The 13519-nt window shown below is 51.5% G+C and overlaps 1 protein-coding gene across 6 annotated transcripts; it reads right to left on the minus strand.

Moving 5' to 3' along the window:
- Positions 1–7360: 7360 nt before the first annotated feature.
- SLC52A1 (solute carrier family 52 member 1) lies at positions 7361–13001 on the minus strand. 6 transcript variants are annotated; one of them, XM_063598899.1, is made up of 5 exons: positions 9679–12999; positions 9295–9527; positions 8297–9176; positions 8079–8202; positions 7361–7987 (listed from the first exon to the last, which is right to left on the minus strand). In XM_063598899.1, exons 2-5 carry the CDS (start codon positions 9422–9424, stop codon positions 7775–7777), a joined length of 1347 nt encoding a protein of 448 aa, XP_063454969.1. In that variant the 5' UTR covers positions 9425–9527; positions 9679–12999; the 3' UTR covers positions 7361–7774. The 6 variants fall into 6 exon arrangements, with proteins under 6 accessions (XP_063454969.1, XP_003810223.1, XP_063454968.1 ...); XM_003810175.5 differs by having other exon boundaries at positions 9295–9531; XM_063598898.1 differs by having other exon boundaries at positions 9295–9565.
- Between the last annotated feature and the right edge of the window lie 518 nt (positions 13002–13519).

The following is a 13519-nucleotide window of genomic DNA, read 5'->3' on the forward strand; positions in this document are numbered from 1 at the left end:
GGCAGGCTACATCATTGTTCCCAGTCGTTATTTTATTTGTGTTAAGACTGTTTGTTGGCCAGGCGCAGTGGTTCACGCCTGTAATGCCAGCACTGGGAGGCCGAGGCAGGTAGATCACGAGGTCAGGAGATCGAGACCATCCTGGCTATCATGGTGAAACCCCATCTCTACTAAAAATAAAAATAAAAAAATTAGCCGGGCATGGTGGCGGGGGCCTGTAGTCCCAGCTACTCAGGAGGCTGAGGCAGGAGAATGGCATGAACCTGGGAGGCGGAGCTTGCAGTGAGCTGAGATTGCGCCACTGCACTCCAGCCTGGGCGACAGAGCGAGACTCCATTTCAAGAAAAATAAAAAAACTTGCCTGCTTGTTTTAATGTTCTGGCTTGAGGCAGCGAGCCCTTGACTATGCCACATTGCCAGGATTTTGCAGGTTAGATTGTACTCCAGCACTGCCTTTGGCTTGCCAGACTCTGGAGTCCCCACATTTTCATCCTGTTCTCAGGAAAACACTTTGACCCACTTGAAGCTCTGAGCTACTGCTTCACAGCTTCCTGGGGTCAGTCTGCAGCCAAAACCATAGATATCCCAACTGCAGCCAAACCACGGCTCTGGGCGAAGGAACGATTAGGTTTACTCTAGGTTTCCACACCCTGATGCTCCTGCCTTTACTTTGACACCTCTGACTGCCAGGTTTTCACAGACCTGTTGACAGTGACTCAAGATCTGGAATGTAATGGATGGTTTGGCAACAGTGTTTGCTTGAGCAGTTTAAAATCTGGCCGGGGAGACTCAATGTGAGCAAGAAAATGATAGAATACCAAGTTTTCTGGAGGTCAGAGGGAGCTGAGTTGAGTGTTACAGAGAATGCTGTGGGGTTTGAGATGAGAAAAATAGCTTGCTAATTTAAAAGGCAGATTATTTTTCCCTAAAGACCTTGACTTATATAAATGTGTATTATCCATAATTTTAAAAATCCACTTATGGCTGGGCACAGAGGCTCACACCTGTAATCCCAGCACTTTGGGAGGCTGAGGCAGGAGGATCAGTTGAGTCCGGGAGTTCAAGACCAGCCTGGGCAACATAGTGAAACCCTGTATCTACAAAACATAGAAAAACTAGTTGGGTGTTGTGGTGTGTACCTGTAGTTCCAGCTACTAGGGAGGTAGGAAGATCACCTGAGCCCATGGAGATTGAGGCTGCGGTGAGCTGTGAAGGCACCACTGCACTCTGGCCTGGGCAAGAGTGGGACTCTCTCCCAAAAAAAAAAAAAAAAAAAAAATCCACATATCCAGCCTTCCAAGTCAGTCTTTAATAATGTGCATGGGCCAGGCACAGTGGCTCACACCCGTAATCCCAACACTTTGGAATATTAGGGTGGGAGCATCACTTGAGGCCAGGAATTTGAGACCAGCCTGGGCAACATAGTGAGACCCCCCCCCTCCCCATCTCTACAAAAAATAAAAATCAAAAATAATACTGTGGGCAAACTTACTTAGATTTTATTCAGAGTAGTGCCTGTTTATCTTTTATCTGTGCTACCTGTGCTGGCATTCCATATGCATTTGATTTAAAGTACCCTGGTAAAATAGGTCTTTTGTCTGCATTTTTCAGATGGGAAGACTGAGGTTTTGTTTATTTATTTTTATTTATTTTTTGAGACGGAGTCTCGCTCTGTCGCCTAGGCTGGAGCGCGATGGCACAATCTTGGCTCACTACAACCTCCGCTTCCTGGGTTCAAGCGATTCTCCTGCCTCAGCCTCCTGAGTAGCTAGGATTACAGGCGCCCACAACCGCACCCGGCTAATTTTTTGTATCTTTAGTAGAGACAGGGTTTCACTATGTTGGCCAGGCTGGTTTCGAACTCCTGACCTCAGGTGATCCACCCGCCTCTGCCTCCCAAAATGTTGGGATTACAGGCGTGAGCCACCACGCCCGGCCTATTTATTTATTTTTTTAGAATCAAGATCTTGCTATGTTGCCCAGGCTGAACTCGAACTCCTGGGCTCAAGCAATCCTGCCTCCCAAGCCAAGCAGCTGGTACTGCAAGCATGTGCCACCATGCCTGGCTCCTGAAGACTGAGGTTGGTTCAGATTAATGAATTGCCCAAATTCAGACAGTTCTTAAGTGGCAAAGTTAGGATTCCAACCCAGGTCAACATAACTAAAGCCCAAACCCCATCTCACCCCTCTAGGCCATCAAATATTGGCTGGGTGCGGTGGTTTATGTCTGTAATCCCAGCACTTTGGGAGGCGGAGGCGGGAGGACTGTTTGAGCTCAGGAGTTTGAGACCAGCCTGGGCAACATAACAAGACCCTGTCTCTACAAAAAATATATAAATTAGCCGGGTGTACTGGCTCACACCTGTAGCTACTTGGGAGGCTGAGGTGGGAGGATCGCTTGAGCCTGGGAGGTCAAGGCTGCGGTGACCTGTGATTGCACCACCAGGAGACCCTGTCTTAAAAATATATATATAAAAAAGAACATCAGACATCACCATCACCTCGCTTAGAATCCATGGGGCCTTCTCCTCAAATTCAATCTTCCCAGGCATTTCATGAACTTGCGTCTGGTTTCTGTTCCCTCTCAAATTGCCCAGGCTGTCCTGTGAGTGACAGCAGCTATTTCGTGGGCCTCCTCTGGAATCATGAGAAGTCACCCAAACAATCTCAGTTTTCTAGCTCACTCCGTCTTGACATTTCTACACTGTCATCCTTGGTTTTCTTGGAAATTAATTTGCTTTTCTTCATTGTCTTTCTTTGGAGCTGCTTTCCTTTTGTTGGTTACTATTTTATTTTTAGCTTCTCACACCATACCGACATATGTTGGTTATTCTTTTAGACATTTTTTTGTTGTTGTTGTCACCTGGAACTTTTGTATCTTGAATAAATTTGGGGATCAAATACATTTTTTCTCCACCAGTCTTATTTATACCTTTCTATATTCAGAGCTTCAAATTTGGTTTGGTTTGAAATTGTTCTCCCCCCAACCTTTTTTTTTTTTTTTTTTTTGAGATGGAGTTTTGCTCTTGTCGCCCAGGCTAGAGTGCAGTGGCATGATCTCCGCTCGCTGCAACCTCCGCCTCCCGGGTTCAAGCGATTCTCCGGCCTCAGCTTCCCGAGTAGCTGGGATTACAGGCATGTGCCACCATGCCCGACCAATATTTGTATTTTTAGTAGAGATGGGGTTTTGGCATGTTAGCCAGGCTGGTCTTGAACTCCTGACCTCAAGTGATCTGCCCACCTCAGCCTACCAAAGTATTGGGATTTCAGGCATGAGCCACCATGCCTGGCCTTTTTTTTTTTTTTTACTTTTATTTATTTTCGAGAAGGAATCTCACTCTGTCGCCCAGGCTGGAGTGCAGTGGTGCCATCACAGCTTATTACAGCCTCGACCTCCCAGGCTCAAGTGATCCTCCCACCTCAGCTTCCTGAGTAGCTGGGACTGCAGGTGCATGCCACCATGCCCAGCTAATTTTTTGTAGTTTTCTAGAGACAGGGTTTTGTCATGTTGCCCAGGGTGATCTGGAACTTCAGAGCTCAAGCAATCCATCCATGTCTGCCTCCCAAAATGCTGGGATTATAGGCGTGAGCCAGTCACCTTTTCCCTTTTATTTTATTTTATTAATTTATTTTTATTTTATTTTTGAGACAGAGCCTTGCTCTGTCGCCAGGCTGGAGTGCAGTGGTGTAATCTCGGCTGACTGCAACCTCTGCCTCCCAGGTGCAAGCGATTCTTCTGCCTCAGCCTCCCGAGTAGCTGGGATTACAGGCGCGTGCCACCATGCCCGGCTAATTTTTGTATTTTTAGTAGAGGCGGGGTTTTACCGTGTTGACCAGGATGGTCTTGATCTCTTAACCTCGTGATCCACCTGCCTCGGCCTCCCAAAATGCTAGGATTACAGGCGTGAGCCACCGCGCCTGGCCCCAAAAGTAGCCTTCTTTTCCCTTTTAAAGAGTTAGTGTCCATAGCTACTGGATGCCATTTTGGTTCAGGTGGACCGTGAATAGGTTTCACTCATCATGCCCAAAGGTTGCCACTCCTGACGAGTCACAGACAATGCTTGCACCATCATCTTCTTCCTTCAGAGTCTGTGGTCCCCTGGATGTCACTAAGGTCCTGCTTCCTGTACCAATAGGTTTTAAACACTACCCAAGGCAGGCTGGCTTTAAATATCCTACTTAATCTGGCTGACAGGCTCTCCCTGCACCTCTGGTACTCTGCTGCCTCATTAACAGCTCCGGCTACTCAGTTAAGGTTGGCATAGTGTCCGTCTCTCCAGGTCAAAGGCCAGCAGCCTCTGCCTTGTACAGGAGTGTTCTCACTCCTGCTACCCACTTCTGTCTCTACTGAAAGGCAGGAGGAGACTGTGGCATCATCGGGATAGTACGTTTCATCTAAAGGCCTGGTCACTAGATGTGAGTTGTAGAAACTGCTTCTCTCATCCCTCAACAATTTCACAGTTGTAGGAGCTGACATTAACCTGCCATGCCCCCAACAGCTGGGCACGGTGGCTCATGCCTGTAATCCCAGAACTTTGGGAGGCCAAGGCAGGTGGATCACCTGAGGTAAGGAGTTCGAGACCAGCCTGGCCAACATGGAGAAACCCCCGTCTCTACTAAAAATATAAAAATTAGGCATAGTGGCGCACACCTGTAATCCCAGCTACTCAGGAGGCTGAGGCAGAATTGCTTGAACCCAGGCGGCGGAGGTTGCAGTGAGCTGAGATTGCGCCACTGCACTCCAGCCTGGGTGACAGAGCAAGACTCAGTCTCAAAAAAAAAAAAAAAAGTCCGGGTGCAGTGGCTCATGCCTGTAATCCTAGCACTTTGAGAGTGCGAGGCAGGTGGATCACTTGAGGTTAGGAGTTCGAGACCAGCCTGGCTAACATGGTGAAACCCCATCGCTACTAAAAATACAAAAAAAAAAAAAAAAAATTAGCCGGGCATAGTGGCAGATGACTGTAATCCCAGCTACTCGAGAGGCTAAGGCAGGAGAATTGCTTGAACCTGGGAGGCGGAAGTTGCAGTGAGCCGAGATTGTGCTACTGCACTCCATCCTGGGTGACAGAGCCAGACTCGGTCTCAAAGAAAAACAAAAACAAAAAACAAATCCTGCTGTGTCCCCAACAGCCTCACCAATGAGAATTTCCACCTCAACTCCTCCTATTCCTTCCCCCACCTGCCCTCCCCACCTTAATCTCTGGAGAAGGAATATGTTTTGAGATACCTCGGAAAGTCTTGCCCTGTGGTACAATCCGTTAAAGGTTCTTTACAAATGACCAGGGAAGCTGTTCTGTTTTTTTGTTTTTGTTTTGTTTTGTGTTTTGTTTCTTAAAGACAAGGTCTTGCTCTGTCACCCAGGGTGGAGTGCAGTGGTGGGTCTATAGTTCACTGAGGCCTCAAACTCCTAGGCTCAAGGGATTCTCCTGCCTCACCCTCCCCAGTAGCTGGAACTACAGGTGTGCGTCACCATGCCTGACTCTGGCTGTGTTTTGTTTTGTTTTGTTTTGTTTTTGTAGAGACAGTGATCTTGCTATGCTGCCGAGGCTGGTCTCAACCTTATGGGCTCAAGTGATCCTCCCACCTCAGCCTCCCCAAGTGCTAGGATTACCTGCGTGAGCTACAGCGCCCTGCCTGTTCTGGGCTTCTTGCAGAGCCTCTTCAGCTGCAGAGAAGCAGCTCTCCTTTCTCCAAGTCCAGAGCCAACAGGTGAGGGCTGCAGTCCGAATCTCTAGAGCACACAGACCTGGGCTCCAGCCGTCTCACTAATTAGCTGTGGTACTCTGGGTAAGTCACCTTCTCTGAGTTTCAATTTCCTTTTCTGCAAAACAGGACGAATAATGAAGCTGTTGGGAAGATTTACTGATAATACATGTAAAGGGTCTAGCACATTTTAGGAGCTCAAGGTTGGTGCCTTCCCTTTTTCTTTACTCTGAACCGGATATGAGGCCTTGAGAAAGAAGAGAGGCGCTTGCAAAACGAGGTGAGGTCTCAGGCACGGTGGCTCACGCCTGTAATCCCAGCACTTTAGGAGACCGAGGCGGGCGGATCATGAGGTCAGGAGTTCGAGACCAGCCTGGCCAACATGGTGAAAGCCCGTCTCTACTAAAAATACAAAAATTAGACTGGCATGGTGGTGGGCACCTGTAATCCCGGCTACTTGGGAGGTTGCGGCTGGAGAATCGCTTGAACCCAGGAGGTGGAGGTTGCAGTGAGCCGAGACTGCACCATTGCACTCCAGCCTGGGCAATAGAGCGAGACTCCGTCTCAAGCAAGCAAGCAAACAAACAAAATAAAAAACGAGGTCAAGTTTCAAAAGATGTCACCCCCAACCTGGCAAAACTTCTCCTCAAGCCCTGTCGTTCCACTCTTGTCCGCCAGGAGGAGAAAAGGTTCCCTCGAAGGACGTCTTTGCTTGCGCGTTCACGGAGCCTTGGGAACGAGTGGCCGAGGGGACCCCCGCGGCCCTGCGCGCCTGTGAGTCTCCCGGGCGGGCGGGCGGTGGGGGTGCGAGGCCGGGGGGGAGGGGGGAACGAGGCGGTGGGGGTGCGAGGCTGGGGGGGTGCGCGGCGGGGGGCGCGAGGCGGGAGGGCGCACGCGCAGAAGGCTGGCTGGGGGTGACGCGGCGGCGGGCTTGGGCTTCTGTATTCCGCGTGTCTGGAGGAAGGTCCGGAGGTGGGCGGGAGCCCTGCGGGGATTTCCTCTTCCCCCAGGACTAGCTGTCATCTTCGTTTTTCAGAAGGGAGGACCTGACTCCTTTCAGAATTAGCATTTCTTCCCCTTCCTGGGTGCTCTTGAGTTCCAAAGAAAAGGAAGAGAAGCCTTCATTGAGCAGCTTCTTCTGCCTTAGGGACTGTGCTAGGGGGTAGATCGACCTTAGGGGAAACAATCCCCGCTTATTAGAGGAGGTTTTGGATCAGGGTTTGCTTTATTTGAAATTTAACAAATACAGAAAAGCAGAAGGAAGAAAATTGAAGTAATCCATGTTTCCACTGGGCGCGGCGGCTCACGCCTATAATCCCAGCACTTTGGGAGGCCAAGGCGGGCGGATCACGAGGTCAGGAGCTCGAGACCAGCCTGACCAACATGGTGAAACCCCCCGTCTCTACTAAAATTACAAAATTAGCCGGTCGTGGTGGCACACGCCTGTAATCCCAGCTACTCAGGAGGCTGAGGCAGGAGAATCGCTTGAACCCGGGAGGCAGAGGTTGCAGTGAGCCGAGATTGCACCACTGCACTCCAGCCTGAGCAACAGAGTGAGACTCCGTTGTCTTTAAAGGCCAATCCCATAGCAAATGACAGAGACTCACTTGAGTAAGAAAGGTTTTTGACAAGAAAACCCACAGAAGAAGAGATAAGCTGTGGATATAAGAAAGGCACTACAATCTGTATTTAAATCTAATTGCACATTAGATAATATATGTATGAAAAATTATTTAATCCAGTTTCCTGATTTCATTATATATTTCTTATAAGGTTTTCATTAGGCTTTTGTTTTTGTTTTTGGTTTTAAATAAAAACACTTTATTGCACAAATCCCACAAAGGTCTCAGGCCCTGGGTCCAAGCCCACAGCCCCAACCTGTCCCCTGGCTCTGGGCCTGGTCTTTGGTGCCCACCCTGGCCTCACATGCCAACGTCTTCTATGGAGTGTGCAGGTGTCCATGAGCGTTCCTGTGTTGGGGGAAGCCTGCCTGGGCCACAAGTAGTCAGGCACTGTGGCAGCCTCACGATGAAGACAGGTGGGGTGGAGTTGGGTCCCCACCTGCCCAGGCTCAGGGGCCACAGGGGTCTACACAGTCCTTTCTGCTTTGAAACACGTGGTAGATGCTGGTGGGAGGGAACATGGCACCGGCACCAAGCAGGGAGCCCACTTGGATGGCCACACCAGCTGCCAGCAATGCCGGCCGACCCCCACCATGCAGCAGGGAGCTTGCAGCCACTTTCACATATGAGAACACACACAGACACAGCACCCACGACAGCACCTGCAAGGGAGGACACAGCAGCAGGCTGAGCATGACATGCACTTGCTCCAGGGGACACCCTCCTCCCCACTTCATGTCTCCACTTGCTCACCACAAGGACCACCCCTGCAGTGGTGCCCACCAGGGGTGGGCAGGGGCTCAGGATTGCCAGTGCCATCAGGTAGGCCCCAAAGAGCATGCCCAGCAGAGAAAGACCAACCAGCCCTGCCAGGGACCTGTTGGGGATGAGCAGAGACTCAGGGCTGGCTGTTCTGGGACCTGGACCCCAACCTTAAGTTCCACCCACCAAGCCTGGGGACCCTTTTGCACCTGCACAGCACGCCCATGGCCAGGAAGCAGGCAAAGGGGTTGGCGGCACTGCCCAGCACCACAGCCAGGTGGTAGGCCAGGCGCCCATAGGGCAAACAGGAAAAGCTCTGCACAGAAGGCAGCACGCCATTGGTCAGGGCACTGGTGAAGGCCATCAGGCCCAGCAGGAAGGCACCATGGGCTGAGAACAGCTGATGGGCCTCAGGGTCTGGGCCAGGGATGGTGCCTGCTGCCTGGCTCGGTGGCTCCTGCAATGGCAAAGCCTCTTCTTCCTCCTTCTCTTCCTCCTCTGCTCCTGGGGATCCCAGTTGAAGTTCAGGCCCTGAGCCCCCTGTGGTTACAGAGGGTAGTGATGGCAACAGCAACAGGAGACCCCGGAAGGCGGCAGCTGAAGTGACCAGAAGGGCAGTCAGTGCCCAGAAGAAGGTGCTGGCAGGAAAACGCTCAGGGAAGTCGAGGGGAGGCCCAGAGGTGCCATTGGTGGGCGCTGGTGGGCACTCGAGGCGGCCCACACCTTGCACTAGGGCCAGCACACAGGGGAGCAGGGCACCGAGACCCTGACCCAGGAAGAAAGACCGTAAGAAAGGAGGTGGCAGGTGGCTCAGGAAGGGCAGGAAAGTGACATTAGAGGTACAACAGGCCATTGCCAACACCAAGGCCAGAGTTAGGAAGGCCACAGAGTGGAACTGCCCTGCCACTGGGGCCACGTGGTGCCACAGAGGGGCCAGCAGGGCTGTGCCCACTACACTCAGCACCTGTACCACCTGGATGGGGACCTGCTCGCCCTTGCCCGGGGCCAGCCGCCTCCACAGGGTCACCACCAGCAGACCCAGGTTTCCCAGCGCCACAACCACAGAGAGGTATGAGGGGAGGCTCCAACCTGCAGGGAAGGAATGATGCCATGTCAGGAGCACAGTGGCTAAGGGACAAAGAGCTGCCACAGGCCACCTTTCTGGGCACACCTGCCCCACGCTTCCCTGTACCTCCCTCCCACTCACCCTCTGGAAGGTCTTTTACCACCACAGGCAGCTCCACCCAGATCCCGTTCACAGCAGCCCAGGAGCCCATGCCAAAAAGGGCCACCAGCAGGTGGGTCAGCACCAGACGGCCCAGCGTGGGTGCTGCCATTCAGCCCAAAGCTGGACCCTCCAGGACAGGGCAAAGGTCACAGGCAGGTCCTTCCCTAGGTAGGTCCAAAGATGCTTTGGCTCTTCTGGAAACTGAAGACCTTCTAGCTGGAGGGAAACAGACAGGCTGGCAGGTAATAGGCTGGTGGGACAGAACCGGAGTCAGAAGACAAGTTGGTCGGACTGCTAAGACCAGGGCAACTGGAGGGAGAGGTGGCCGGGGGCGGGCGGGGAAGGTGGGGAGCCAGGACTTACCACGGGGCACCGGCTGTGCGTTTGGGTACGGCGACCCAGCAATGCCAGCAGGCAGACAGGCAGGAAGCTGGCCCGAGGTGCAGCTGCCCCAGAGGAGCAAAGAGGGAGCTGATTTTCCTACCCACAGAGGACCCGGGGTCCAAGTTGTCAAAACAGCTCAGCACTGGCCGGGTGCGGTGGCTCACACCTGTAATCCCAGCACTTTGGGAAGCTGAGGAAGGCAGATCGCCTGAGGTCAGGAGATTGAGACCATCCTGGCCAACATGGTGAAAACCCGTCTCTACTAAAAATACAAAAATTAGCTGGTCGTGGTGGCAGGTGCCAGTAATCCCAGCTACTCAGGAGGCTGAGGCAGGAGATTCACTTGAACCCGGAAGGTGGAGGTTGCAGTGAGCCAAGATCACACCACTGCATTCCAGCCTGGGCGACAGAACGAGACTCGGTCTCAAAAACAAAAAAACAAAACAAAACAAAAAAACAGCTCGGCACCAACACTCTCACCCTCAAATGGACCCCGGGACAAGGGCACGTCTCTGGTGCCACTTGCAACCCTAGCGCTTTTGCGACACTCAGGACTTGCCTAGGCAGGTCGAGTTGGAGAGGGGAGTGGCTGGGGCGGGCTCTGCCCGGAGGGGCGTCTCCGTGCTGCCCTCCCGCCTGCCTCAGGGGGGCGTCCCGGGAGCCGCCAGGTGCGCAGGGGTCCCCGCACCTCCGGATCCGGCAGTCCCCGGACCCAGCGGCTGGCGGTCTGCCTGAGAGGGAGCCCCCTCCGCCGGGGAGGCGGCCCAGCCCAGAGCCCGCACAGCTCGGGTTTTGTTGTTTGTTGTTTTAATTAATTAATTAATTTTGAGACGGGGTCTCACTCTGTCACCCAGGCTAGAGCGCAGCGGTGGCGATCGCGGCTCACTACAGCCTCAACCTCCCAGGCTCAAGGGATCCTCCCACCTCAGCCTCTCCCCACCCCCCCACAAGTAGCTGGGACCACAGGCGAGCATCACCATGTCCAGCTAATTTTTTTTTTTTTTTTTTTTGGTAGAGACAAGTTCTCACTATGTTGCTCAGGCTGGCTTGGCACTCCTGGGCTCAAGCAATCTTCCTACCTCAGCCTCCCAAGTAGCTGGGACTACAGACGCACCACACCTAGCTACCGCCACGCTCAGCTGTTTTTACACTTTTTTTTTTTTTTTTTTTGAGACGGAGTTTTGCTCTTGTTGCCCAGGCTGGAGTGCAATGGCACGAGCCTCTGCCTCCCGGGTTCAAGCCATTCTCCTGCCTCAGCCTCCCGAGTAGCTGGGATTACAGGCGCCTACCACCATGCCCTGCTAATTTTTGTCTTTTTAGTGCACAGGGTCTCGCCATGTTAGCTAGGCTGGTCTTGAACTCCTGACCTCAGGTGATCCACCTGCCCCGGCCTCCCAAAGTGTTGGGGATTACAGGCGTGAGCCACCGTGCCTGGCCAGCTGTTTTTACACTTTTAAATGGTTGAAAAAAAATTAGCTGGACGTGGTGTGCACACCTGGCTAATTTTTGCTTTTTTTTTTTTTTTTTTTTTTTTGAGACGGAGTCTCGCTCTGTCGCCCAGGCTGGAGTGCAGTGGCGCGATCTCGGCTCACTGCAAGCTCCACCTTCCAGGTTCACGCCATTCTCCTGCCTCAGACTCCCGAGTAGCTGGGATTACAGACGCCCGCCACCACGCCCGGATAATTTTTGTATTTTTCGTAGAGATGGGGTTTCACCATATTGGCCAGGCTGGTCTCGAACTCCTGACCTCAGGTGATCCGCCCGCCTCAGCCTCCCAAAGTGCTGGGATTACAGGCGTGAGCCACCATGTCTGGCCCTTTAATGATATTTTGTACTTGTTTACTCACTGACCATCTCAGGGATTACCCTGACCTACTACCCATTTTTGTATGGCCTGCTAGCTAAGACAGGTTTTCACATATTTATTTATTTATTTTTATTACTATTTTTGAGAAAGTGTCTTCCTCAAAAGGAAGTGCAGTAGCACAATCACAGCTCACTGCAGCCTCAAATACCTGGGCTCAAGGATCCTCCCACCTCAGCCTCCTGAGCAGCTGGGACTACAAGCACATGCCACCACGTCCAGCTGTTTTTACATTTTTAAATGGTTGGAAAAAAAAATCAATATCTGTAGTCCCAGCTACTCAGGCGTCTGAGGTGAGAGCATCCCTTGAGCACAGGAGGTCAAGGCTGCAATGAGCCATGATTGTGCCAATGTACTCCAGCTTGGGTGACAGTGAGACCCTGTCTAAAACCAAAACAAAACAAAAAAACAAAGAAAACAAAAGAATCGTATTTCCTAACCCGTGAAAACTAAAAGCATATGAAATTTAAATTTCGGTAGGCCAGGCGTGGTGGCTCACGCCTGTAATCCCGACACTTTGGGAGGCCGAGGCGGGCTGATCACCTGAGATCAGGAGTTCAAGACCAGCCTGGCCAACATGGTGAACCCCGTCTCTACTAAAAATACACAAATTAGCTGGGTATGGTGGCGGGCGCCTGTAATCCCAGCTACTCGGGAGGCTGAGATATGAGAATCGCTTGAACCAGGGAGGTGGAGGTTGCAGTGAGCTGAGCTCGTGCCACTGCAGTCCAGTCGGGACAAGAGTGAGACTCCATCCACCCCCCCGAACAAAAAAAAAATTTCAGTGTCCATAAATAAAATACTATCAGAACACAGCCAAGCCCATTCATTTACATATTGTCTACACCTGCTTTCCTGCTATAAGGGCAGAGCTGAATGGTTTCCACAGAGACTGTGTGGCCCTCAAAGCCTAAAATGTTTACTATCTGGCCATTTACAGAACAAGTTTGCTGGTCTATCTCCCTCACTAGGATGTACGTTTGTGCGGAGGAGGCACTTTGTCTATTTCACTACCTACCCTATTCTCAGTGATCATTATACCACATAGGACGTGCTCAAATTGTTGTTGAATAAATAAACCAATAATACCCTAAAATCTGTTTCTTTCTTTCTTCCAATAATACCCTAAAATCTGTTTCTTTCTTTCTTCCTTCCTTTCTTTTTTTTTTTTTTTTTTTTGAGACGGAGTCTCACTGTGTCGCCCAGGCTGGAGTGCAGTGGCTCAATCTTGGCTCACTGCAAGCTCTGCCTCCCAGGTTCACGCCATTCTCCTGCCTCAGCCTCCCGAGTAGCTGGGACTACAGGTGCCTGCCACCACGCCCGGCTAATTTTTGTATTTTTAGTAGAGACGGGGTTTCACCATGTTGGCCAGGCTGGTCTTGAACTCCTGACCTCAAGTGATCCGCCCGCCTCAGCCTCCCAAAGTGCTGGGATTACATGTGTGAGCCACTGCACCCGGCCTAAAATCTGTGTTTCAAAAAACACAAGCCTGACACAGTGGTGTGTGCCTGTAATTCCAGCTACTCAGGAGCCTGAGGTGAGAGGATCACTTGAGCCCAGGAATTTGAGGCTGCAGCAAGCCATGATTATGCCACTGCACTCCAGCCTGGGCAACAGAAGGAGACCCTGTCTCTTAAAAAAAAATAGTAAAATAAATTTTGAAAGCTTCCTAGGTGACTCTGATGTGCAACCAAGCTTGCCCTCACTGCTTAGGGAAAGGCTAAACCAGACAGAAATGGGGTCACATTTAGTTTCCCACAGTAATACCAAACAATGATGTTTCTAATACTCCAAGAGGATGAGAAAAGACACCATTCATCCAGCACTTTTCTTTTTTTTTTTTTGAGACAGAGTCTTGCTCTGTTGCCCAGACTGGCGTGCAGTGGTGCAATCTCGGTTCACTGCAAGCTCTGCCTCCTGGGTTCACACCACTCTCCTGCCTCAGCCTCCTGAGTA

The sequence above is a fragment of the Pan paniscus genome, chromosome 19, assembly GCF_029289425.2.
Source record: "Pan paniscus chromosome 19, NHGRI_mPanPan1-v2.0_pri, whole genome shotgun sequence".
Lineage (NCBI taxonomy): Eukaryota > Metazoa > Chordata > Mammalia > Primates > Hominidae > Pan > Pan paniscus.